This window comes from Muntiacus reevesi, chromosome X (assembly GCF_963930625.1).
Source record: "Muntiacus reevesi chromosome X, mMunRee1.1, whole genome shotgun sequence".
Classification (NCBI taxonomy): Eukaryota; Metazoa; Chordata; class Mammalia; order Artiodactyla; family Cervidae; genus Muntiacus; species Muntiacus reevesi.
In genome coordinates this window covers 7,185,196-7,208,295 of record NC_089271.1, presented here as the reverse complement: position 1 = coordinate 7,208,295, position 23,100 = coordinate 7,185,196, and the positions used below count along the sequence as shown (strand labels likewise).

Genomic DNA, 23,100 nt, shown 5'->3' with positions numbered 1-23,100 from the left:
CCGGGTTCTGGAGAATTAACCGCCCCCCACCCTGGGAAGGCCTGCTGACGGGCGAGAAAGCGAACTTCCCCGACCCTGCGCTCTCCGCCCCCCACCCCTCCTCCTCGCTACGGAGCATCACCCTCGTGAGACCTCGTGGCGTTCCGCGCTGCCCTCACTGAGCCTGGCGCCTTTTCTGCCAGCGAGGGGCGGGGATCGGGCGGGGGCCGCGGGGAGGCCCAGGGCACATGACGCCCCCTCCCCGCGGCCCCCGCGCCCAGCACATGACCCAGGCCGACCAGCAGACCCGAGCCGCGCGCGTCCCCAGCACGACCCATGGCCTCCCCGCGCCTCGGCACCTTCTGCTGCCCCACGCGGGACGCCGCCACGCAGCTCGCGCTGGGCTTCCAGCCGCGGGCCTTCCACGCGCTGTGCCTGGGCAGCGGCGCGCTCCGCCTGGCGCTCGGCCTCCTGCTGCTGCGGCCCGGGCGCCGGCCCGCCGGCCCTGGGGTCGTCTCGGCCCCGCCGCGGAACTCGGCCCGCGGCCCCGCCTCCGTGCGCATCGTGCGCGCCGCCACCGCTTGCGACCTGCTCGGCTGCCTGGGTGAGCGCGCGAGTCGCGCGGGCGGGGGGGAGGGGGGGACCCGTTGGTGTGCGAGTGAGGGCGCCCGGCCCGCGGGTGGGGACCCCTTGGGAGGTGAGGGCGCACGGCCGGGGACCCTTCCGTGCGTGGTTCAGGGCCCGCGCGTACTGCGCAGGTGGAGACCCCTCCGCGAGCATTTGAGCTCTCGCGGCCCGCGAGTAGGGCTCCCTCTGTAGCTGAGGATGTTGGGCCCCCAAGTTGGGACGCGTCTGTGCGTTTTTTCAGGCCGCGCCTAGGTGCGCAGTTGAGAGCCCGCGGCCCACGGGTGGTCCTCCGTGGGAGGTTGACGGGGTGCGGCCCGCCAGTGGGGACCCCTTCGTGGAAGTTGGGGGCGCACGGCCCGTCGTATGTAGGGACCACTGCGTGCGCACCTGAAGGCGCGCGGCTCAAAGGTGGCGACCCCTCCGTGCGCAGTTGAGCGCGCGGGGGCCCGTGAGTAGGGCTCCCTCAGTTTGTGGGTTGAGGACACTTGGCCCCCAAGTACAGACCCGTCTGTGCGTTTTTTCAGGGCGGACCTACGTGCGCGGTTGAGGACCCCGCGGCCCCGCAGGTGGGCCTCCGTGCGAGGTTGAAGGGGTGCAGCCCACCAGTGGTGACTCCTTCGTGGGAGTTGAGGGTTCATGGCCCGTCATAGGTGGGGACCACTGCGTGCGCGGTTGAGGACGCTCAACTCAACGGTGGGGACCCTTCCGTGTGAGGGTGAGGACGCCAGGCCCGCAAGTAGGGACCCGTCTGTGTGTTTTCTAGGGCGCACGCACCATGGGTGCGGGCCCCTCCGTGCCCAGTTGAGGGCCCGCGGTCCGCGAGTGGGGATCTTTCCGTGTGTGCTTGAAGGCGCGCTGCCCGCTAGTGGGGACCCCTCCATGCGCGGTTGAAGGCACATGGCCCGGGGTGGGAACCCTTCCTTGCCCATTTGAAGGCCCATGGCCCGCAAGTGGGGACCTCTCTGTTGAGAGCGCGCGGCCCGCGAGTGGGGACGCCCTTAGTGGGAGTTGAGGGCGCACAGCCCTGTTGGTGAGGACCACTCCGTGCGCGGTTGAGGGCGGATGGCCTGCCAGTGGGATCCCCTCCGTGTGTGGGTGAGGACTCCAGGCCCACGAGTAGGGACCCATCTGTGCGTTCTCCAGGAGTCAAGTACCATGGGTCAGGACCCCTCCGTGCCCAATTGAGGGCCAATGGCCGGATAGTGGAGTCCCCTCCGTATGCGGTTGAGGGCGCACGGCCCGCAGGTGGGGACCACTGCATGCGCGGTTAAAGGCACCAGTCCGCGAGTGGGAAGCCCTCCGTGCCCAGTTGAGGGCCCATGGCCTGCGAGTGGGAACCACTGCGTGAGCAGTTGAGGGCACACATCTTTGTGGTGGCGACCACTGCGTGTGCGGATGAAGACACGCGGCCCATTGGTCTGCGAGTGGGGACCTCTCTGTGCCCAGTTGAGAGCTCATGGCCCACGAGTGGGGGCGCCCTTCATGGGAGTTGAGGGCTCACAGCCTTGTAGTGAGGACAACTCCGTGCGCCATTGAGGGTGCAGAGCCCAAAGGTGGGGAACCCTTGGTATGCAGTTGATGGCGCCGGTACAGCCTTAAGGACCCATCCGTGCGCGGTTGAAGGTGTGTGGCCCGCGAGTTGGAATCCCTCTGTGTGTGTTCGAGGGCGCACGGCCCGTGGGTGGGAACCACTGCATGAGCGTTTGGGGACGCAAAACCTTGTGGTGGGGACCATTGCATGCGCGGTTGAAGGCACACGGCCCGCGGGTGGGAACCCCTTCATGCCCAGTTGAGGGTGCGGGGCCCGCGAGTGGGGACCCCCTTCTTGGGAGTTGAGGGGAGACGGCCCTCGACAGGGGAACCCTTCATGTGCAGGGAAGGACACCCGTCCGGGGAGTAGTGATCATGATTCAGGGTGTGCGTACCGCAGATGGGGACCACTCCATGCGCGATTGAGCGTGCCTGGTCTCCGGGACTGGAGACCCTTCCATATGCGGGTGAGGACGCCAGGCCCGCAAGTGGGGGACCCGTCTGTGAGTGGTTGAGGGCGCCCAGCAGGCGGGTGGGGTCCCCTCCGTGCAAGGATGAGGGCACCCTGCCCATGGGTACGGACCCATCTGTGCATGGTTGAAGGTGTGCGGCCTGCGAGTGGGGAGCCCCATGTACGAGTGGGGGTGCCCAGCCGGCGGGTGGTACATGTTTCAGGGCAAGTGGCCGTGAGTGGGGAACCCTCCGTGTGCAAATGGGGACCTCCCCCCGGGAGTGGGTACCGGATGTGCGTGGTTGAGAGCGCCTGGCCCACGGGTGGGAGGACTGATCCAGAGACGGCTTCCCAGGGACACAATGGGAGGAGGAGTAGAATCTGCAATACAAGATGGGTAAAAGTTGCTTCCAGGGACTTCTTTTTTTTTCTTTTTCTTTTCTTTTTTTTAAACACTTTGATGTATTTGTTACTGCTCTTATTAGGGAAACTTCAGGCAGTGCTGTGAAGGAGAACCCAGAAAATACAATGGTTATGATCGCTACACCAGTGAGAGACTAATAGTTAATATTATTAGGCCTGAGTGCACACACATGCAGTTGTTTCCAAACCAATTTAGCAGAATCAGGAAGAAAACCCCATATATATGATAAAATTTTTATTTCCTTTTTTATCTATGTATCCATCTGAGTTTTGGTTTTCTATCACAGGTGTGCAAACTTGTAGTCTCTAGGCTAAATCCAGCCTGCGTTTCTATGTATGGGCCATGAGTGAAGAACGTTTTTACATTTTAAAGTGTGTTTTAAAAATCTACAGGGGCTTCCCTGGTGGCTCAGATGCTAAAATGTCTGCCTGCAAGGTGGGAGGCCTAGGTTTGATCCCTGGTCAGGGAACAAGATCTCACATTGCCGCAACTAAGACCTGGCCCAGCCAAGTAAATAAATGCTTTTAAGAAAACCTACAGAACAACAGTATTTCTGACATGTAAGCATCCCGTGAAATGTGAATGTCAGCGTCCATAAGTGGAGCCTGATGGGGACACAGCCATGCCCTGCACTTGTACACTGTCGAGGCCACATCTTCCACCCACCCCGATCCCCCACGAGGGCAGAAGTGAGTGTGGCATAGACAAAGTGTGGGCCATAGAGCCTAAAATGTTTTCTCTCTGATCTGTTACAGAAACTTTGCTGACCCCTGCTTTCAACACTAGCGTGGCACGTTTTACGAACTCTAAGCTCGATACTGCTGACCTTTTAAGCTTTTTATTTTGGACTTTATTACATATATGCAGAAGTAGAGAGACTGTATAATGAACCCCCGTTCTCATCACCTAGCTTCCTCTATACTTCATCCCTGTACCCCACTCTCCACTGAATTAATTTGAAGCAGATCCCAGAATTTATATCGTTTCATCCTCGCAAATCTCAGTATGTAACTGTAGAAGAATTCAACATATATATATATATATATAATTATATACATAATTATAATATATAACTTATGTCTCTTGTAACATACTGTATACTACATGTGTGTCTATGTTAGTCACTCACTCATGTCTGACTCTTTGCAGTCCCATGAACTGTAGCCCACCAGGCTCCTCTGTCCATGGGATTCTCCAGGCAAGAATACTGCAGTGGGTTGCCATTCCCTTTTCCAGGGGATCTTCCCAATCCAGGGATCAAACCTGGGTCTCCTGCATTGCAGGCAGATTCTTTGCTGAGCCACCAGGGAAGCCATATACTGTATAGTATGTTATAAGATTATTATATATTACAGTATATAATATATTTACTATGTTATATTAGTGAAGTGAAATCACTCAGTTGTGTCTGACTCTTTGTGACCCCATGGACTGTAGCCCACCAGGCTCCTCTGTCCATGAGATTTTGCAGGTGATGATACTGGAGTGGGTTGCCATTTCCTTCTCCAGGGGATCTTCCCGACTCAGGGGTCGAACCTGGGTCTCCCACATCGCAGGCAGACACTTTACCCTCTGAGCCATCAGGGAAGCCCAATATGTTATATTAAGTATAATATAGTATCATATTATAATATATAATTATACATATATATACATATATCACACTGATATCATTACTGCCTAAAAAATAAGGCAGTAAAACTGCCTAAAAAACTGATTCCTTCATATCACTGCTACATGTTCAGGCATGTCATACATGCCAGTTTTCGGTTAGTTAGTTCAAATCAGGATCCAAAGAGCGTCCGTGTTCTGTGAGCGCTGACAGGTGCTGGCCATGTTGGAATCATCTGCTCTTGAAGGAGAGGCCTTGGTGGTATTTGAGTGCCTTCCACCTCTGTGTCCTGAGGGTGTAAGAGCAGCTTCTAGCCACCTGGACCAGATATCTGGTGGATGTGTCCCAGGGCCTGGCTCTCCTGCTCCTCTTGCTGTTTTGTACTTGGAGATGCTCAAGAATCTAGACTCCAGACACGTGCTATTGAACCTCTTAGTCACTTTTTCAGATTGGAGTAAGACAGGAAGGAATACTTCCCTTTCTGTTAGCAACCAAGCGAATGTGGTACCAGATAATTAAATTAAAAAAAAAAAGTCTGTGTTCTCTCTGATTCTGCTGAAGCATTTGGGGGAAGCATCTTAATAGTTTCAGAAACTTGAATATCTGGAAATAGAGTTGCAGCCAAACATCTCCTGGGGGTCAGGAAATAAGATTAGTACATCCTTTGGCCTTTCGAAGGAAGGTACATGGCACTGTGGGCAAATCAGCAGAAGCAGGGGTCAGGTCTAGGCAGGAGGTGTCTGGACCTCCTCGCTGAAAAATAACAAGCACAGATGCCAAGGCGTCCCTGGTGGTCCAGTGGAAAAGGACCCGCCTGCCAATGCAGGGGACGCAGGTTCGATCCCTTGTCCGGGAGGATCCTCATACTGCAGAGTCTCTGTGAGCCATGATTACTGAGCCTCCGCTGTAGACACTGGGGTCCACAACTTCTGAAGCCCACGACCCACCTAGAGTCTGCGCTCCACAACAAGAGACACCATGGCGATGAGAAGTCCACAGTGAAGAGTAGCCGCCACTCTCTGAAACTAGGGAAAGCCTGCAAAGACCAGTGCAGCCAAAATAAAGACAGAAAGAAATACAGATGCGTGTCTCATGGGGTGGTTTTTTTACCCAGTATTTTTTTAAATCTTTTTTTTTTCCCCCTAGACAAATTGCACAGCTTGTAGGATCCCGATTCCCTGACCAGGGATTGAACCTGGGCCATGGCAGTGAAACCACACAATCCTAACCACTAGACCACCAGGGAACTCCCGCCCCAGCTTTACTGAGACTTCATGGACATACAGCACCAGGAAACGTTTATGTATCCAGCACAAAGACTCACATTTACCAAAACTGTTTCCTAAACACCCATTACCTCATATACATGCAAAAAAATAACAATAAGGTGATTATTGAGCTCAAAGCAGAGCTCTCTAGTGAAAACAGCAAAGCACTATTTGGAAGAAAACATTATTTCTGTTATTTACACTTAAGAATGAGAAGCGACATCTTTAGGATTTTAGCGTCCATAATTCCCTTTGGTGGTGGAGGACACAGTGTATATTTGGTTGCCTATTTTGAAGTATATGTGTTGTATGCCAACTATACACATTATGCTAGTAGTATACAAGTCTGTACTGTTCATCCCTTGAGCATTTTGTGTTATACAGTGTACACTCAAACAGATGTTATTGCAAACCTAACAACCCTAATATACACCTCGAGTGTGGATACTGATTAGAGGTGAATTAGGTATCTGACTCTAAGAGCAAGGAAAACCCACAAATAATAAATGTCAGAAGTAGATTATCAAGAGCTACCTTGTGAAAATCTTCAATTATTTTTTTTTTAATTTTATTTTATTAGTTGGAGGCCAATTACTTCACAACATTTCAGTGGGTTTTGTCATACATTGACACGAATCAGCCATAGAGTTACACGTATTCCCCATCCCGATCCCCCCTCCCCCCTCCCTCTCTACCCGACTCCTCTGGGTCCTCCCAGTGCACCAGGCCCGAGCACTCGTCTCATGCATCCCACCTGGGCTAGTGATCTGTTTCACCATAGATAATATACATGCTGTTCTTTTGAAACATCCCATCCTCACCTTCTCCCACAGAGTTCAAAAGTCTGTTCTGTACTTCTGTGTCTCTTTTTCTGTTTTGCATATAGGGTTATCGTTACCATCTTTCTAAATTCCATATATATGTGTTAGTATGCTGTAATGTTCTTTATCTTTCTGGCTTACTTCGCTCTGTATAATGGGCTCCAGTTTCATCCATCTCATTAGAACTGATTCAAATGAATTCTTTTTAATGGCTGAGTAATATTCCATGGTGTATATGTACCACAGCTTCCTTATCCATTCATCTGCTGATGGGTATCTAGGCTGCTTCCATGTCCTGGCTATTATAAACAGTGCTGCGATGAACATTGGGGTGCACGTGTCTCTTTCAGATCTGGTTTCCTCAGTGTGTATGCCCAGAAGTGGTATTGCTGGGTCATATGGCAGTTCTATTTCCAGTTTTGTAAGAAATCTCCACACTGTTTTCCATAGTGGCTGTACTAGTTTGCATTCCCACCAACAGTGTAAGAGGGTTCCCTTTTCTCCACACCCTCTCCAGCATTTATTGCTTGTAGACTTTTGGATAGCAGCCATCCTGACTGGCGTGTAATGGTGCCTCATTGTGGTTTTGATTTGCATTTCTCTAATAATGAGTGATGTTGAGCATCTTTTCATGTGTTTGTTAGCCATCTGTATGTCTTCTTTGGAGAAATGTCTGTTCAGTTCTTTGGCCCATTTTTTGATTGGGTCATTTATTTTTCTGGAATTGAGCTTCAGGAGTTGCTTGTATATTTTTGAGATTAATCCTTTCTCTGTTTCTTCATTTGCTATTATTTTCTCCCAATCTGAGGGCTGTCTTTTCACCTTACTTATAGTTTCCTTTGTAGTGCAGAAGCTTTTAAGTTTCATTAGGTCCCATTTGTTTAGTTTTGCTTTTATTTCCAATATTCTGGGAGGTGGGTCATAGAGGACCCTGCTGAGATTTATGTCGGAGAGTGTTTTGCCTATGTTCTCCTCTAGGAGTTTTATAGTTTCTGGTCTTACATTTAGATCTTTAATCCATTTTGAGTTTATTTTTGTGTATGGTGTTAGAAAGTGTTCTAGTTTCATTCTTTTACAAGTGGTTGACCAGTTTTCCCAGCACCACTAGTTAAAGAGGCTGTCTTTTTTCCATTGTATATCCTTGCCTCCTTTGTCAAAGATAAGGTGTCCATAGGTTCAACAAAGCTAAAAGCTGGTTTTTTGAAAAAATAAACAAAATTGACAAACCATTAGCAAGACTCATTAAGAAACAAAGAGAGAAGAACCAAATTAACAAAATAAGAAATGAAAAGGGTGAGATCACAACAGACAACAGTGAAATACAAAGGATCATAAGAGACTACTACCAGCAGCTCTATGCCAATAAAATGGACAACTTGGATGAAATGGACAAATTCTTAGAAAAGTATAACTTTCCAAAACTGAGCCAGGAAGAAATAGAAGATCTTAACAGAACCATCACAAGCAAGGAAATCGAAACTGTAATAAAAAATCTTCCAGGAAACAAAAGCCCAGGACCAGATGGCTTCACAGCTGAATTCTACCAAAAATTTAGAGAAGAGCTAACACCTATCTTACTCAAACTCTTACAGAAAATTGCAGAAGAAGGTAAACTTCCAAACTCATTCTATGAGGCCACCATCACCCTAATTCCAAAACCAGACAAAGATGCCACAAAAAAAGAAAACTACAGGCCAATATCACTGATGAACATAGATGCAAAAATCCTTAACAAAATTCTAGCAAACAGAATCCAACAACATATTAAAAAAATCATACACCATGACCAAGTGGACTTTATCCCAGGAATGCAAGGATTCTTTAATATCCACAAGTCAATCAATGTAATACACCACGTTAACAAATTGAAAGATAAAAATCATATGATTATCTCAATAGATGCAGAGAAAGCCTTTGACAAAATTCAATTTTTTTTTTTTTTTTTTTTTTAAAGAACGGAGGAACTCTCTTTCACATCTTCAGAATAAGCTTTTTTGGGACTTCCCTGGTGGTCCGGTGGTTGAGACTCTGCCTTGCAATGCAACCCCTGGTCTGGGAAGATCCCATGTGCGGTGGAGTGACTAAGTCCATGCACCACAACTAGTGAGGCCTCGAGCCATGACTACTGAGCCCAGGCGATGAAACTCCTGGAGCCAGGTGCCCTAGAGCTGGTTCTCGGCAACAAGGGAAGCCACGGAGATGAGAAGCCCAAGGGTAGTAGCCCTTGCTCGCTGCACCTAGAGAAAGTCCTGTTAGCGGCAACAAAGACCAATCAATAAAATAAATCAGTACGTCTTTTTTTTTTTTTTAATTAAAAAAGAAAGAATGTGCTTTTTTTCAGTCATTCTTTTTTTTTTTTTTTTAACATGAGGACTAGTTAAGCTGGACACTAAAAATATAGGCAAGAAACACACACTTTATTCACATCGTCATTTCTTAGAGGCAAATAAACGAACAAGCAAAATAAGGGACATGACTGTAGCTGATGTCAGTGCAAGTGGAAATCGAAGTGCCTGCAATTGCTCCGCAACCATAATCCTTATCTTCTGAGTCGGTTTTTTCTCCTGCACCCACCAACATGTGTACCTTTCCTCTCTGCCTCCCTCATGTCTTTGTCTCTCCCTTCCTATCTTCTATCCATCCATCCTCTCATCTGTCCGTGCGTCCGTTTGTACATCCACCGTTTTTACAGTCACCAGGCCCCCTTTAGGAACAAGTCAGGAGCAAATACAAAGAAAGCCTTATCACCTGGTTGTCCCTTAGGTATCGCGGTCCGGTCTGCGGTGTGGTTAGGGTTTCCGAGTTTCGTGGACGACATCTCCGCCGTGAACAGGACAGACGTGTGGCCGGCCGTCTTCTGCATGGGGAGTGCAGTAAGTGTGGTTCCCTTGGTCCCCCTCCCCACCCCTTCACTCCCCTCTGTTACACTGAGTCCTTAAAGTGGGGTCCTGACCCTTCCACCAACCCAGTTCGGTTTTTAGAAAAGCTCAGAGACCCCACCCTTACCCACTGACCAGGAACCCTGTGTGGGGGGAACTGTTTGTGATTTAACAAACCCTCCAGGGGTCTCTGGAGGTTCCCAGGTGGCTCACAGGTGAAGAACCTGCCTGCTAATGCAGGAGATGCGGGTTTCATCCCTGGGTCAGGAAGATCGCCTGGAGGAGGAAACAGCAACCTACTCCAGTATTCTTGCCTGCAGAATCCCATGGACAGAGGAGCCTGGGGGGCTACAGTCCATGGGGTCACAAAGAGTCAGACACGACTCAGAGACTACACAACCACCAGTGGCCTCTGAGCCTCACTCCAATTTGAGAACCACTGCGCTAATATTTTCCTTCCCCCATCCTTAAACACACGTTTAATCCTCACCTGAGATTTAGCCACAGTCAAAACAAACTGGTTAGTTAAAAAAAAAAAAAAAGGAAGGAAAAGAAAAAAGAAAGTTATTGATTTCTTGCAGGTATGTACTTACCAAAACTGTATCTAAGTACATCTATTCGTGGGCCTCCCAGGTGATGCTAGTGGTAAAAGAACTCTCCTCTCAATGCAGGAGACATAAGAGACGTGGGTTCAGTTCCTGGGTCGGGTAGATCCCCTGGAGGAGGGAATGGCGACCCACTCCAGTATTTTTTGCCTGGAGGAAACCCATGGACAGAGGAGCCTGGCAGGCTACAGTTCACAGGGTCGCAGAGTCGGACACCGTTGAAGGGACTTAGCATTGCAGCACGTCCCTGCCTTGCTTCTCCTGGGAAGGTCCATCCTGAGCATCCTCTTTCATCCTCAGCAGAAGGGCTTCTGGTTCAAAGTGCCAGGCCAGGCCTTTCATCTCTGAGCCCTTCATCTCTCTGCCTACACGCGTGAGCACCAGGCGGGGCTCGCTGAACCAGTCCAGCTGAGCAGACGGGGGAACCAAGGCACCCACCTGTCCCCAGGCCACATCCCAGTCTGGGCTTCCAAGGGTGGCCACGTGTCTGTGGAGGTCTTTCCTGGGACCCCCTGATGACGTCAGGGATGGGGCGGGCCACCTGTAGCCCATACCCAGGGGCTGGGATGACGTCAGGGGTGGGGTGGGGCCACCTGCAGCCCGCACCCAGGGTCTGGGATGCCCCGCTTGTGATTACAGCTCTGGATCCAGCTACTGTACAGCGCTTGCTTCTGGTGGTTGTTCTGCTATGCAGTGGACGCCTACCTGGTGATCCGGAGGTCGGCGGGACAGAGGTATTCAGAGCGAGCGGATGGGTTCTTCTGCCCTTGCTCGTTGCCCGAAGGGAACGTTGGAGAGACCACGAGCACTCTTATTTCTGTAGGGTAGACATGGAAAGTGAAAGAGGAGAGCGAAAAAGTTGGCTTAAAGCTCAGCATTCAGAAAACTGAGATCATGGCATCCAGTCCCATCACTTCCTGGCAAATGGATGGAGAAACTATGGAAACAGTGGCAGACTTTATTTTGGGGGGGGGGGGGCTCCAAAATCACCGCCGATGGTGACTGCAGCCATGAAATTAAAAGACGCTTAATTCTAGGGAGAAAAGTTATGACCCACCTAGACAGCATATTAAAAAGCAGAGACGTTACTTTGCCAACAAAGGTCTGTCTAGTCAAGGCTATGGTTTTTCCAGGAGTCATGTATGGATGTGAGAGTTGGACTGTAAAGAAAGCTGAGCGCCAAAGAATTGATGTTTTTGAACTGTGGTGTTGGAGAAGACTCTTGAGAGTCCCTTGGACTGCAAGGACATCCAACCAGTCCATCCTAAAGGAAGGACTGATGTTGAAGCTGAAACTCCAATCCTTTGGCCACCTGATGTGAGCAACTGACTCATTGGAAAAGACCTTGATGCTGGGAAAGATTGAAGGCAGGAGGAGAAGAGGACGACAGAGGATGAGATGGTTGGATGGCATCACTGACTCAATGGACATGAGTTTGAGTAAACTCTGTGAGTTGGTGATGGACAGGGAGGCCTGGTGTGCTGCAGTCTACGGGATTGCAGAGTTGGACATGACTGAACGACTGAACTGAACTGAACTGAGACGCAGTCCATCAGAAACTCCCAGCGGGCACTCCACCAAGAAACATCTAATGCCAGCTTGTTTTTCTATAAAAAATGGAAGGCACAATCAAAACAGTAAGATATTCTTGCTGTGCACCTCAAATGTCTGTCCCTTCTGTCAATCTTGAAAGCCTTCACTTCAGTTCACTTCAGTTGCTCAGTCGTGTCCGACTGTTTGCGACCCCATGGACTGCAGCATGCCAGGCCTCCTAGTCCATCACCAACTCCCAGAGTTGTACTCAGACTCATGTTCATTGAGTCGGTGATGCCATCTAACCGTCTCATCCTCTGTCATCCCCTTCTCTTCCCACCTTCAATCTTTCTCAGCATCAGGGTCTTTTCCAATGAGTCAGTTCTTCTCATCAGGTGGCCAAAGAATTGAAGTTTCAGTTTCAGCATCAGTCCTTCCAATGAATATTCAGGACTGATTTCTGTTAGGATGAACTTGTTGGATCTCCTTGCAGTCCAAGGGACTCAAGAGTCTTCTCCAATACCACAGTTTGAAAGAATCAATTCTTTGGTGCTCAGCTTTCTTTATGGTCCAACTCTCACATCCACACCTGACTACTGGAAAGACCATAGCTTTGACTAGAGGGACCGTGAATGCCTTAGGTTAAGGGAAACAGACGAGACTCAGAAGGCCACGTTGTTTACCCTTCCACTTGGATGAAATGTCCAGGATAGGCGAATCTATAGAGACAGATAGTGGGTGAGTGGTTGCCTGGGGCTGGAGGTGCAGGCGTGATGGGGAGACCCCCGAATGGGTCTGGGTGTCCCTTTAGGGGGACGAACATGTTTCAAAACTGGCTTGAGGTGGGGCTTGCATGGCACTGTGGATGTCCTAAATGCTGCTGAGTTGTTCACTTTAGAATGGTGAGTTTGACGTCACATGACTTTCACTACTCGGCGCTAATGGGTGAAGCAGCCATAGACAATACATACACAAGTGGGCATGGCTGTGTGCCAATAAAACTTTATTGACAAAAGCAGGCGGAGGGCCAGATCTGTACTGAGGGCCGTGTTTAAACAAGCAAACAAACAAACAAAACCACCCTCTGAGGCACAATCGGGGGGGCTGTTTGCCGAGAGTCTGCTCTGCATGTGTTTTCCCTCTGCTGGTGGAGTGTGGGGCTGGGCAGGTGCTGGACCTGAGGTTCTGCACCTGTATTCTCCCTCCCCCAGCACCATCCTGCTTTACCATCTGATGGCCTGGGGCCTGGCTGCCCTACTGAGCGTGGAGGGAGCCCTCATGCTGTACTATCCTTCTTTGACCAGGTAAGCCGGGGCTCCCCCGACGCCCGACCCCCTTGGGGCATCCTCCTGCAGGACATGCCTGGGTGCTGACCCCGTGTGGGTGGGTGGGCCATTGTCCAGGATCCATGCAGCCGCAAGCACATGCCTGGCTCCTTGAGTCGGTCAGGGTCCCCCGCTCCTGCCCATCACGTGTGTGTTGATTTGGTGCTGTGCCCAATGTGGATACACAGCTTGAGTTGGGGCTTGTACGGCACCGCGGATGTCCTAAATGCCTCTGAGTCGTCCACTTTACAATGGTGAATTTGATGTTACATGACTTTCACTACTCAGCGCTAATGGGTAAAGCAGCCATAGACAATACATACAACAAGTGGGCATGGCTGTGTGCCAATAAAACTTTATTGACAAAAAGCAGGCGAAGGGCTGGATCTGTCCTGAGGATCATGTTTAAACAAAATAACAACCTCAGAGGCACAATCAGAGCTGGGGGTACATCTCTTCTCCCTACACGCCTGTGATGGGCATGGCTTTCCCCTACCTGCTCTTTTTTTTTTTTATCCTTCAAACCAGCTTCCTCTGGGCACACAGGTGAGTTGAACATCCCAGGGATTCCAGATGTCTGGGAGACTCAAAGGGTTGCTTTTAGAATAGCTCATTTTCAGCCTCTGCTGTCTGCACTTTTTTTTTCATGTCTCCATCCTTTGCTCTTCTGAACACATGCTGGGAAATGTAGCCTCTGAAACTGTCTCAGACATTTCTTTGAGTCTGAATCCCTGCCCTTTACCATTTATAAAACCTCAAGGCCCCTCTAAGGAGGTATACTCTATGTTTTAATGGAAAACTGAAAATCAGAGGTTGGACACGGTCTCTTGGTGATCTTAAGGTGGTGTAGACCCAGGGAGGGGCTTCCTGCAATGCAGGAGACTCCAGTTCAACTCGTGGGTCGGGTCATTCCCCCAGAGAAGGGATAGGCTACCCACTCCAGTATTCTTGGATGTCCCTGGTGGTTCAGACAGTAAAGAATCCACCTGCAATGCAGGAGACTGGGTTTGATCCTGGGTTGGGAAGATCCCCTGGAGGAGGGCATGGCAACCCACTTCAGTATTCTTGCCTGGAGAATCCCATGGACAGAAGAGCCTGGCGGGCTACAGTCCATGGGGTTGCAGAGAGTCGGACACGACTGAGTGACTTAAGCACAGCCCAGCACAGACCCAAGGATCAGTACCGCATGGCCCTTAGTACAGATCTGGCCCTTCGCCTGCTTTTGTCAATAAAGTTTTATTGGCACACAGCCGTACCCATTTGTGTATGTATTGCCTATGGCTGTTTCCATTAGAGTTGAGTAGATTTGACAGAGGCTGTGAGGGTTCTGAAGCCTAAAATATTTCCTATCTGTTTAGAGAAAAAGTTTTCTGACCTGTGGTGTTGACTGTTTCTCCCCATCTTTCTTAATTTCTTGTAGCTGCTCAGTCAAATGTCTCCACAGTCCTATTGCCTTGTCAACTGTGACTACTTCCAGGCCTCTGTGTAGACCCCTCAAAATAACCTGCTCTCCCCAGGAACCTTAAAAGGACAAAGACAGAGTAAGCAGCTGTTACAGAGGGATGCACTTAATCGGAAAGAATTTTTATCCCTCACCTCCACCCGTGGGATCCTGGGGCTGTTTCCTTTCAGCCCAGGTGCTCCTGAGATTAACACAAGGCCTCCCCTGAAGCATCTTAATTCTCCATCATCTCATCCTCCAACATCTCCACCCTCAGTCCTCCCCACCTTCTATCATCTCCAACATGTATCACCTCCAGCCTCCATCATCTCCACCTACCATCATCCCATCATGCCCATCTTTCATCCTTTCATAGGCGATCATCTCATCCTCCAACATCTACACCCTATATCATCCCCAGCCTCCAACATCTCTACCCTCAATCATCCCCACCCTCCAACATCTCCAACATGCATCACCTCCAACCTCCATCATCTCCACCTACCATCATCCCATCATGCCCATCTTTCATCCTCTCATAGGCCATCATCTCATCCTCCAACACCTGCACCCTATATCATCCCCACCCTCCAACATCTCTACCTTCAATCATCCCCACCCTCCAACATCTCCAACATACATCACCTTCAACCTCCATCATCTACAACTTCCACCATCCCATCTTCTCTAACCTCCATCATCTCATCCTCTATCATCTCATCATCTCATCTTCCATCATCTCTACTCTCCATCATCTCCACCTTCCATCATCTCATCTTTCATCATCTCCACCATCCATCATCCCATCATCCCATCCTCCATCATCTCCATCCTCCATCATCTCCAACCACCATCATCTCATCTGCCGCATGTCCACCCTCTACCATGTCAGCCCTCCACCATCTCCACCCCCCATCAGTCTGCCCTCCACTGTCCCATCATCTCCACCCTCCATCATCCCATCATGTCTACCTCCATCTTCTCTTCCATCACCTCATCCTCTGTCATCACCACATTCCATCATCTTCACTCTCCATCATCTCCACCTTCCATCATCCCATCATGCCCACCCTCCATCATCTCATCCTCCAACATCTTCCCCCTGCTTCATCCCCACCCTCCAACATTTCCACCCTCAATCATCTCCATCCTTCTTCTTCTCTACCCTCCAACATTTCCACCCTCCATCATCCCATCATCTCTATCATCCCACATCTTCAGCCTCCATCATCTCCACCCTCCATCATCCCCCCTTCATGATCTCCACCTTCCATCATCCCATCATGGCCACCCTCCATCATCTCATCCTCCATATCTCATACTCCATCATCACCACCCACCATCATCTCTAGCCTCCATGATGTCCACTCTCCATCATATCTACTCTCCATCCTGTCCACTCTCCATCATCTCCTCCTTCTATCACCTTCTCCCTCCATCATCCCATCATCTCCACCTTCTATCATCTTCACCCTCCATCATTTGCATCTTCAGAACCTGAGACCCACAGCCCCTGGGACTGTGCAGGCTCCCACCCTCACTCATTGTCCCTCCCATGTCCCTCATGCTCATCATTCAAATTTCATCTTTTGCTCCTCGTGTTTCCACTTCTCCCCTCAAGCCCTTGTAGACCATGGTTTAGCTTTCACAGCTGAAGAAGAAAGCTTCTTTTAAAAAAGAACTCACCATCTTCACATGGTATTGCCATCCTTAGGGCAAGAAAAGATGGGCACTGCATTTTTCATGCCTGTTTTCATGCATTTTCCTGCCACTTTCATCTTTGGTGTGAGCACTCCATACTGATGAAAGCACCAGCATCTTTATCATCCCCGCCTTCCCTGGCCACCAGGGCTGTGCCCTCCTTTGGTTTTCCACCTCATCTGGGGTCAGACCTGAGCAACTTCTCCTTTGGATTCCCTCTCCCCCTTTGCCACTTTCTCTACATTATGCATTTGTTCAGTGACACTCCCGGCTTTGGTAACATACCTGTGTGTAACACACCACCATGTCCTGTTGCTGACGAATGAGCCTCCCAACCCATCAGTAGGCATTCCTGTCTTTCCTTCTGTAAAGAACCACCAAAATGATTATGGGTCACCTTGAGAACTAGTGTCCTGAGAAATAGGGAGCTCGGGTGTTTTCAGTTTTTCGAGGGCAGAGCTTGGATCTTATTGGTGATGTCAGCCAGGCCTAGCATGTAGCAAATTGCTGAGCACCTTACCAGTTTATTGAGTGCCTTTGTCTTGCTTGAACAGTGTGTGTTTTCTTTGAAGGGGCCCCACAGGGGGTTTGTGGTGGGGGTGGGGGGTCCACCATCCCGGAGTCTTTTCCTGTCTTTACTTTTTTCCGGCAGGGAACTTGAAACAGCAGCCCGCTTTCTGAGACAGAGAGAACTGTGATTGATCCTCCTTCTCCTTCTGTGATTGCTTGCTTGTCCGCAGACATGATGAGATGTGAGTCAGCTTTCCTTCCGGCAGCCAGAAGTGATCTGTGCATTTCCCTTTGTGCTCTGGGTCCTCTTATCTCAGCTTTCAGATAAGGCAGCAGGTTATTTCAGGCAAAGCCTCATTGTTGCAGAATGTCTGGGATTTTTCTCCCCCCCACCCCCAGGTGCGAGAGGGGCCTGGAGCACGCCATCCCTCACTACATCACTACGTACTTGCCGCTGCTACTGGTCCTCGTGGGCAACCCCATCCTATTCCGAAAGACGGTGACTGCAGGTAAAGGGCAGGGAAGCTTCCCCGGGGAGGAGGCCACGGGATGAGCCCCAGGTCTTGGGCCCCAGTCATTATCTAGGACCCCTGACCTCATCTGTCATCCTGCAGAGATGAGCAGAATGAAGCTGGGGAGAGTGAGTGGGTTTACATCAGTGACAGGGAGCGAGCCTACTCAGTCACGGGCTAGATGAAGTCTTGGCCAGCATCTGTTAGCACACAGCCCGGGGATCCGGGGACTTTTCTTCTACCTGGACTCATCCTGAGTCTGTCCTTGGCGTGTCCCCAAAGACCCAGTGTCCTTGAAAACCGGCGGAGGGGGAGATGGAAACAGGAGAGGAAAGGAAAGGTCAGCCGTGGGCCAAGGGCGGAGATGTCCACGGTGGGTTGGGGGGGCTGGCTCCCCCTGTGTTGTCTGGGCCCTTGTCTTCTCCCAGCTGGGCAGGAAACAGGAAGGGGCGCGCAGGATGTGAGTCAGAGGCACCAGAATGTGTGCCCTGTGGGTCCCTCACGGGCAGAATTGGAATAAAGAAACACACCTCCACAGAAAGATCACCGGAGGATCGACTGTGGATTGCAGAACTTTAACAGACATGCTCTGCTACTTAGGGAGACAACATCACCAAGGCTCTTTGGGTCTCCCTCTTTGTATCTGCATTGAAAACCAGTGTGTGTACACCTGTAACTAACACAACATTGGAAATCAACTCTACTGTGATAAAAATTTAAAAACACACAGCCCCCATAGCGTATTAGAAAGAAAGAAAGTGAAGTCACTCGCTCGTGCCCGACTCTTTGTGATCCCATGGGTTGTAGCCTACCAGGCTTCTCCATCCATGGAATTTTCCAGGCAAGAGTACTGGAGTGGGTTGCCATTTCCTTCTCCAGGGGATCTTCCCGACCCAGGGATTGAACCCAGGTCTCCCACATTTTAGGCAGACGCTTTTACCATCTGAGCCACATACAGCTTTTTTAAAAACATTGCATTAAAACATAGTGATTAAAAAATAGTGATTCATTTACATCAAATAAGTGAAAACAGCGTGTAGAAAAAACACTGGAAAGAAATACAGTAAGATGCTAACAGTAGTTGTCTCTGGGTTGACCATGGGTTATTAATTTTTTTTCTAAACTTCTTTTTATATTTTCCAACTTGTCTAAAGGAGGGATGCTAAATCTTTCAACATTTTAAAATAACAAGTATGGGACTCTCCTGGTGGTCCAGGGGTGTTCGGACTAGGAGCTTTCACTGCAGGGGGGCCTGGGTTTAATCACTGGTTGGAGAACTAAGATCCCACATGCAGAGAGTCTTGGCCAAAGAAAGAAAGAAATCAAGGATAAATTATTATTATTTTAAATTTTTTTGACTGCACCTTTCAGCATGGGGCATCTTAGTTCCCTGACCAGAGATCGAACCTTCGCCCCCTGTGTTGGACACATGGAGTCTTATAACCACTGAACCACCAAAGACGTCCCCTAGTAAATTATTTTTATTATAAAAATAATTTTTATATTTATATTTTTATAATAAAAATAATATAAAAATAAAAGTATAAACTGTTAAAAATATAGTTCCTGAACTAATAAAATCCAGATAAATTTGGGGGTGTAGTTAATAGCACTGTACCAGTCTTGTTTTCTTCATGCTGACCAACATGAGCGTAATTGTGGAAGACGTTAACATTGTGGGCAGCTGGTGGTAGCTATATGGGGACTCTACTATCTCTGTGTATTTTATAGAAATCTAAAAGATTTCAAAAGTGAAAGTGAAAGTCATTCCAAAGACTCTTTGTGACCCCCGTGGGCTATAAAGTCCATGGAATTCTCCAGGCCAGAATACTGGAATAGGTAGCCAGCCTTCCCCTTCTCCAGGGGATCTTCCCAACCCCAGGGATCAAACCAGGGCTCCCACACTGCAGGGAGATTCTTTACCAGCTGAGCCACAAGGGAAGCCCCAGAATCCTGGAGTGGGTAGCCTCTCCCTTCTCCAAGGAATCTTCCTGACCCAGGAATCTAACGGGGGTCTCCTGCATTGCAGGCGAATTCTTTTCTAGCTGAGCTATTAGGGAAGCCACAAAGACTTCAAAGTAAACCTTTAAAAGCTAAGAGTGTCTGAGAAGCACCCCACCCCCACCCCCACCCCATGCAGTGGTGAGAGAGGCATGGTTAGTATCTTGCTTCCTGCTCTACAGGGTGACTTGCGGGCTCCCATCCACTTTGCTGCCCTTTGTAAATCATGACCATCACACACCGTTCCCCCCTGCTCTCCACAGTGGCCTCTTTACTGAAGGGAAGACAAGGCATTTACACGGAGAACGAGAGACGCCTGGGAGCCGTGATCAAGACCCGATTCTTCAAAATAATGCTGGTTTTCATCGTTTGGTAACGTGCTTCTTTTTCTTTAAACTGTCCCTGGGAAGCGAAATGCAAACCGCTTGTCAGGTGCCTTCCCAAGTGTGACCTGAGTTCCAGAGGCAGAGTCTTGAGAGAGGAAACCTTTTGAGGCTTGTCCAGATGGCCCTGGAGGCAATGCTGTCCAGACAGGAAGTCCGGTCTACAGCCGTGACCTTCTGGGAAGATATTCATGTCTGCTCCAATTATAGAGAATCCCTAAGAACAGAAAATCCTCACTTTAACGTGGACACATGCCAACCACTTGCCTCCCGAGTATTGTCCCATCACCAGAGTTAATGTTCAAATCAAGTGCTTCATCATGCCTTCTAAACCCATCTTTTATTTTTGCATCCATCTTTGTATTATTTTTTAATTAAAATTTTTAAAAACTTTTGCTGCAATGTGAGGCATGTGGGATCTTACTTCCCCAGCCAGGGATTGAACCCTCATCCCTTGCACTAAAGTACCGAGTCCTGACCACTGGACAGCCAGGGAAGTCCCTGCATCTGTCTTGACAGCAGGATTCCTGTGTCTGATGAGACACAGGGGCGATGGCCCTTGTCTGTGTGATGACTCACAGCTCAGGGCAACAAGGACAGAGACCAGGACTCCCGGGCGGCCCAGTGGTTAGCACTCTAAGCTCCCACTGCCGGGGGCAAGAGTGCCATCCCTGGTTCGGGAAACTAAGATCCCAAAAGCTGTGGGGCACGGCCAGAAAAACAACTAAAATAATAGTTAAAAAAAAGAAGCGTAGAGAGCAATCTTCATCCCCTCAGCGGCCGGCCCCCCACAGGCAGCCTGCCCCCGCATTTCAGGTGGGTGTGTTCTGTGCAAATAGACATGTGACAAGTACCAAGTCAGAAAGCCCTTTGCTGCAGCGACAGAGTGACTTGCAAGACGGGACACACGGTGGTGGCTAATAATTTATCTGATGGGAGAAGGCTGGTTTGGACATCCTCCTGGGAGAGCCGTGAGGTACCTCCATCTGAAAATAGCCCGAGCCCGCCATTTCCAACTTCACCGACCTGCCACCACTAACGTCAGAAATTTCCAACATAAACCATCAAGGTTTGTGTTGGTCTCCAGCAAGATGGCAGCTTGCTCGTCAAAGGAAGAAGGACTTCTGGGCTATTTGATGTGTGCTAGAACCTTCCACCCAATGTGATGTTGATTGTGACCTTCGGGAGGGTCTCTTGGTCTCTGCTTTTGGCTGAGTGGGGTGCCATCTCTGAGGTCTAATTCTTGGGGTGCTGGTTCCTCCTGCAGCTACTTGGTCACCCCTCCTGGACTTCTAGGTCTTGGGAGACATGTTACCTGGAGCTTCTCAGGTGGTTCAGTGGGTAAAAATAAATCTGCCTGCAATGCCAGAGATGTGGGTTCGATCCCTGAGTTGGGAAATTCCCCTGGAGAAGGAAATGGCAACCTCTCCAGTTTTCTTGCCTGGCAAATCCCATGGACAGGAGCCTGGCGGGCTACAGTCCATGGGGGTTGCAAAGAGATGGACATGATGGAGATACTCAGCACTCATGCATGCAGACATGTGCCCTGACCTCTGGCATTGAAAACAAATGATATTGTGACACAATTATCCTCCCACTAAAAAATAAGCAAAAATTTTTAAAAAGCAAATGATATCTCGTGTTCTCTTTACCTGTGGCCCATTTTCTTTCTCACAGCTGGTTCTCAAATGTCATCAATGAAAGCCTTTTGTTCTATCTTGAAATGCAACCAGACATCAACGGTAGCTCTTTGAAACAGGTCAGAAATGCAGCCAAGACTACATGGTTCATGATGGTAGGTCAATCGTGATTTAAAATGTACTTCCTGAAGAAAAAAAACAAACAAAAAAACCCAAACAGGATGAAAACCACTGAAAAATATGATCTATGTGTTATTTAAATATGCAGCGAGTTGAAGAGGTTGCAGGGGCCCCCATATCTGGCTTGTGGTCCATGAGCTAGCTTGTGCATTCAACGTTGGCATCATTATTAAATGGATATGATTCTGGTAAGTCAGTTTGGCAAGTGTCTCAAACCTTTCAGGCAGACTAAGAATATCTGAGAATTTCTCTGGAAGAAATGTTTCAGACTGACAAAGCCACAGAGTTGGAGGTATTCCTTGGAACACTCTCCATAAATATAAAGCATTCTAGACAACCCACATCTTTTTTTTTTTTTTTTTTTTAAAGGGAATGGTTAAGTAAATCACTGTCTTTGATCTTGATGGCATGGTATGCAGATGTTGAAAATGACAATGTAAAGCATGACAATTACGAAATCTCGTAATAAGTGAAAAATGCAGGATGTAGAGATTATACTCATTTCAACTCCCTAATCACACATGTAGGCAACAATATTGCCTAGAATCACAACAGCATAATACGGTGGAAAGATCACGGATACATTGTCCTCGATGTTTCTGGTATATTGTGTCTCCCCTGCAAAAACTCCATACAGGAGCTGTTAGTGGAGAGGTACCTGGGTTTTCCTGGAGGCTCAGCAGTAAAGAATCCGCCTGCCAATGAAGGAGACCCCAGTTTGATTCCTGGGTCAGGAAGTTCCTCTGGAGAAGGGCATGGCAACCCACTCCAGTGTTCTTGCCTGGAGAATCCCATGGGCAGAGGAGCCTGGCGGGCTACAGTCCATGGACTTGCAAAGAGTTCAACATGACTTAGTGAATAAACAAGTGAGAGGAGCGCCGTGCCCTCAATTAAATATTTGTGTATTCAGTGTTGGCATCATTATCAGATGGATATGACTCTGGTAAGTCAGTTTGGCAAGTGTCTCAAACCTTTGAGGCAGACTAAGAATATCTGGGAATTTCTCTGGAAGAAATGTTGCAGACTGAAAAAGCCACAGAGTTGGAGGTATCCCTTGGAACACTGTCCATAAATACAAAGCCTTCTAGACAACCCACATCGTTGGGGTGATGCCCGGGGCCTTCCTCTCCACCCCCCTGGTCCCCTGTGTCCCCCATGCACCTCTGAAGGCCCAGCACCTCCAAGCCAGTCTCTCTCTTGCCCCAAACCAGCCAGTGGGGCGCGTCCCAGTTGAGGGCAGCCCTGTGCACCGGAGTGACCCCCGTGAGCCCTGCTGCCCGTCGGCGCCCTGACTTACACGCTGTCTCTTTCTCCTCCCTCCCAGGGGATCCTGAATCCAGCCCAAGGTTTCCTCCTGTCCCTGGCCTTCTACGGCTGGACGGGCTGCCACCTGACGCTTCCAGGTCCCAGCAAGGAGATCCCATGGGACTCGATGACCACCTCGGCCGCCGAGGGGGCTCCCCCGTCCCCCGGGGGCCCCCACAAGCCCGGGGAAGGCCCCATTCCCAAGAAGGAGCTGCCAGGCGGCGCGCACACTTCTGATGAGGCCTTGAGCCTGCTGTCTGAAGGTAAGAGCCTCTGGGTAGGGGCAGGCCTAGGTTGGGGGCCCCGGGCTCCCCAGGAACTCCTTTGTCAACAACCAGGAGGCTCTCTGCCCTGTTTTCTGGAACCAGCTTCA

General features: G+C 49.6%; 1 protein-coding gene across 1 annotated transcript in view; it reads left to right on the top strand.

Moving 5' to 3' along the window:
• Positions 1 to 256: 256 nt before the first annotated feature.
• The window catches only part of GPR143 (G protein-coupled receptor 143), a 34,824-nt gene continuing 11,980 nt past the window's right edge, over positions 257 to 23,100 (top strand). The window contains exons 1-8 of the mRNA XM_065916075.1: positions 257 to 583; positions 9,476 to 9,585; positions 10,836 to 10,930; positions 12,941 to 13,033; positions 17,106 to 17,215; positions 19,483 to 19,591; positions 21,280 to 21,397; positions 22,747 to 22,990. Of these exons, the coding sequence (XP_065772147.1) occupies positions 316 to 583; positions 9,476 to 9,585; positions 10,836 to 10,930; positions 12,941 to 13,033; positions 17,106 to 17,215; positions 19,483 to 19,591; positions 21,280 to 21,397; positions 22,747 to 22,990 (1,147 nt within the window). The 5' untranslated portion in view covers positions 257 to 315. The remainder of the gene's footprint in view (positions 584 to 9,475; positions 9,586 to 10,835; positions 10,931 to 12,940; positions 13,034 to 17,105; positions 17,216 to 19,482; positions 19,592 to 21,279; positions 21,398 to 22,746; positions 22,991 to 23,100) is intronic.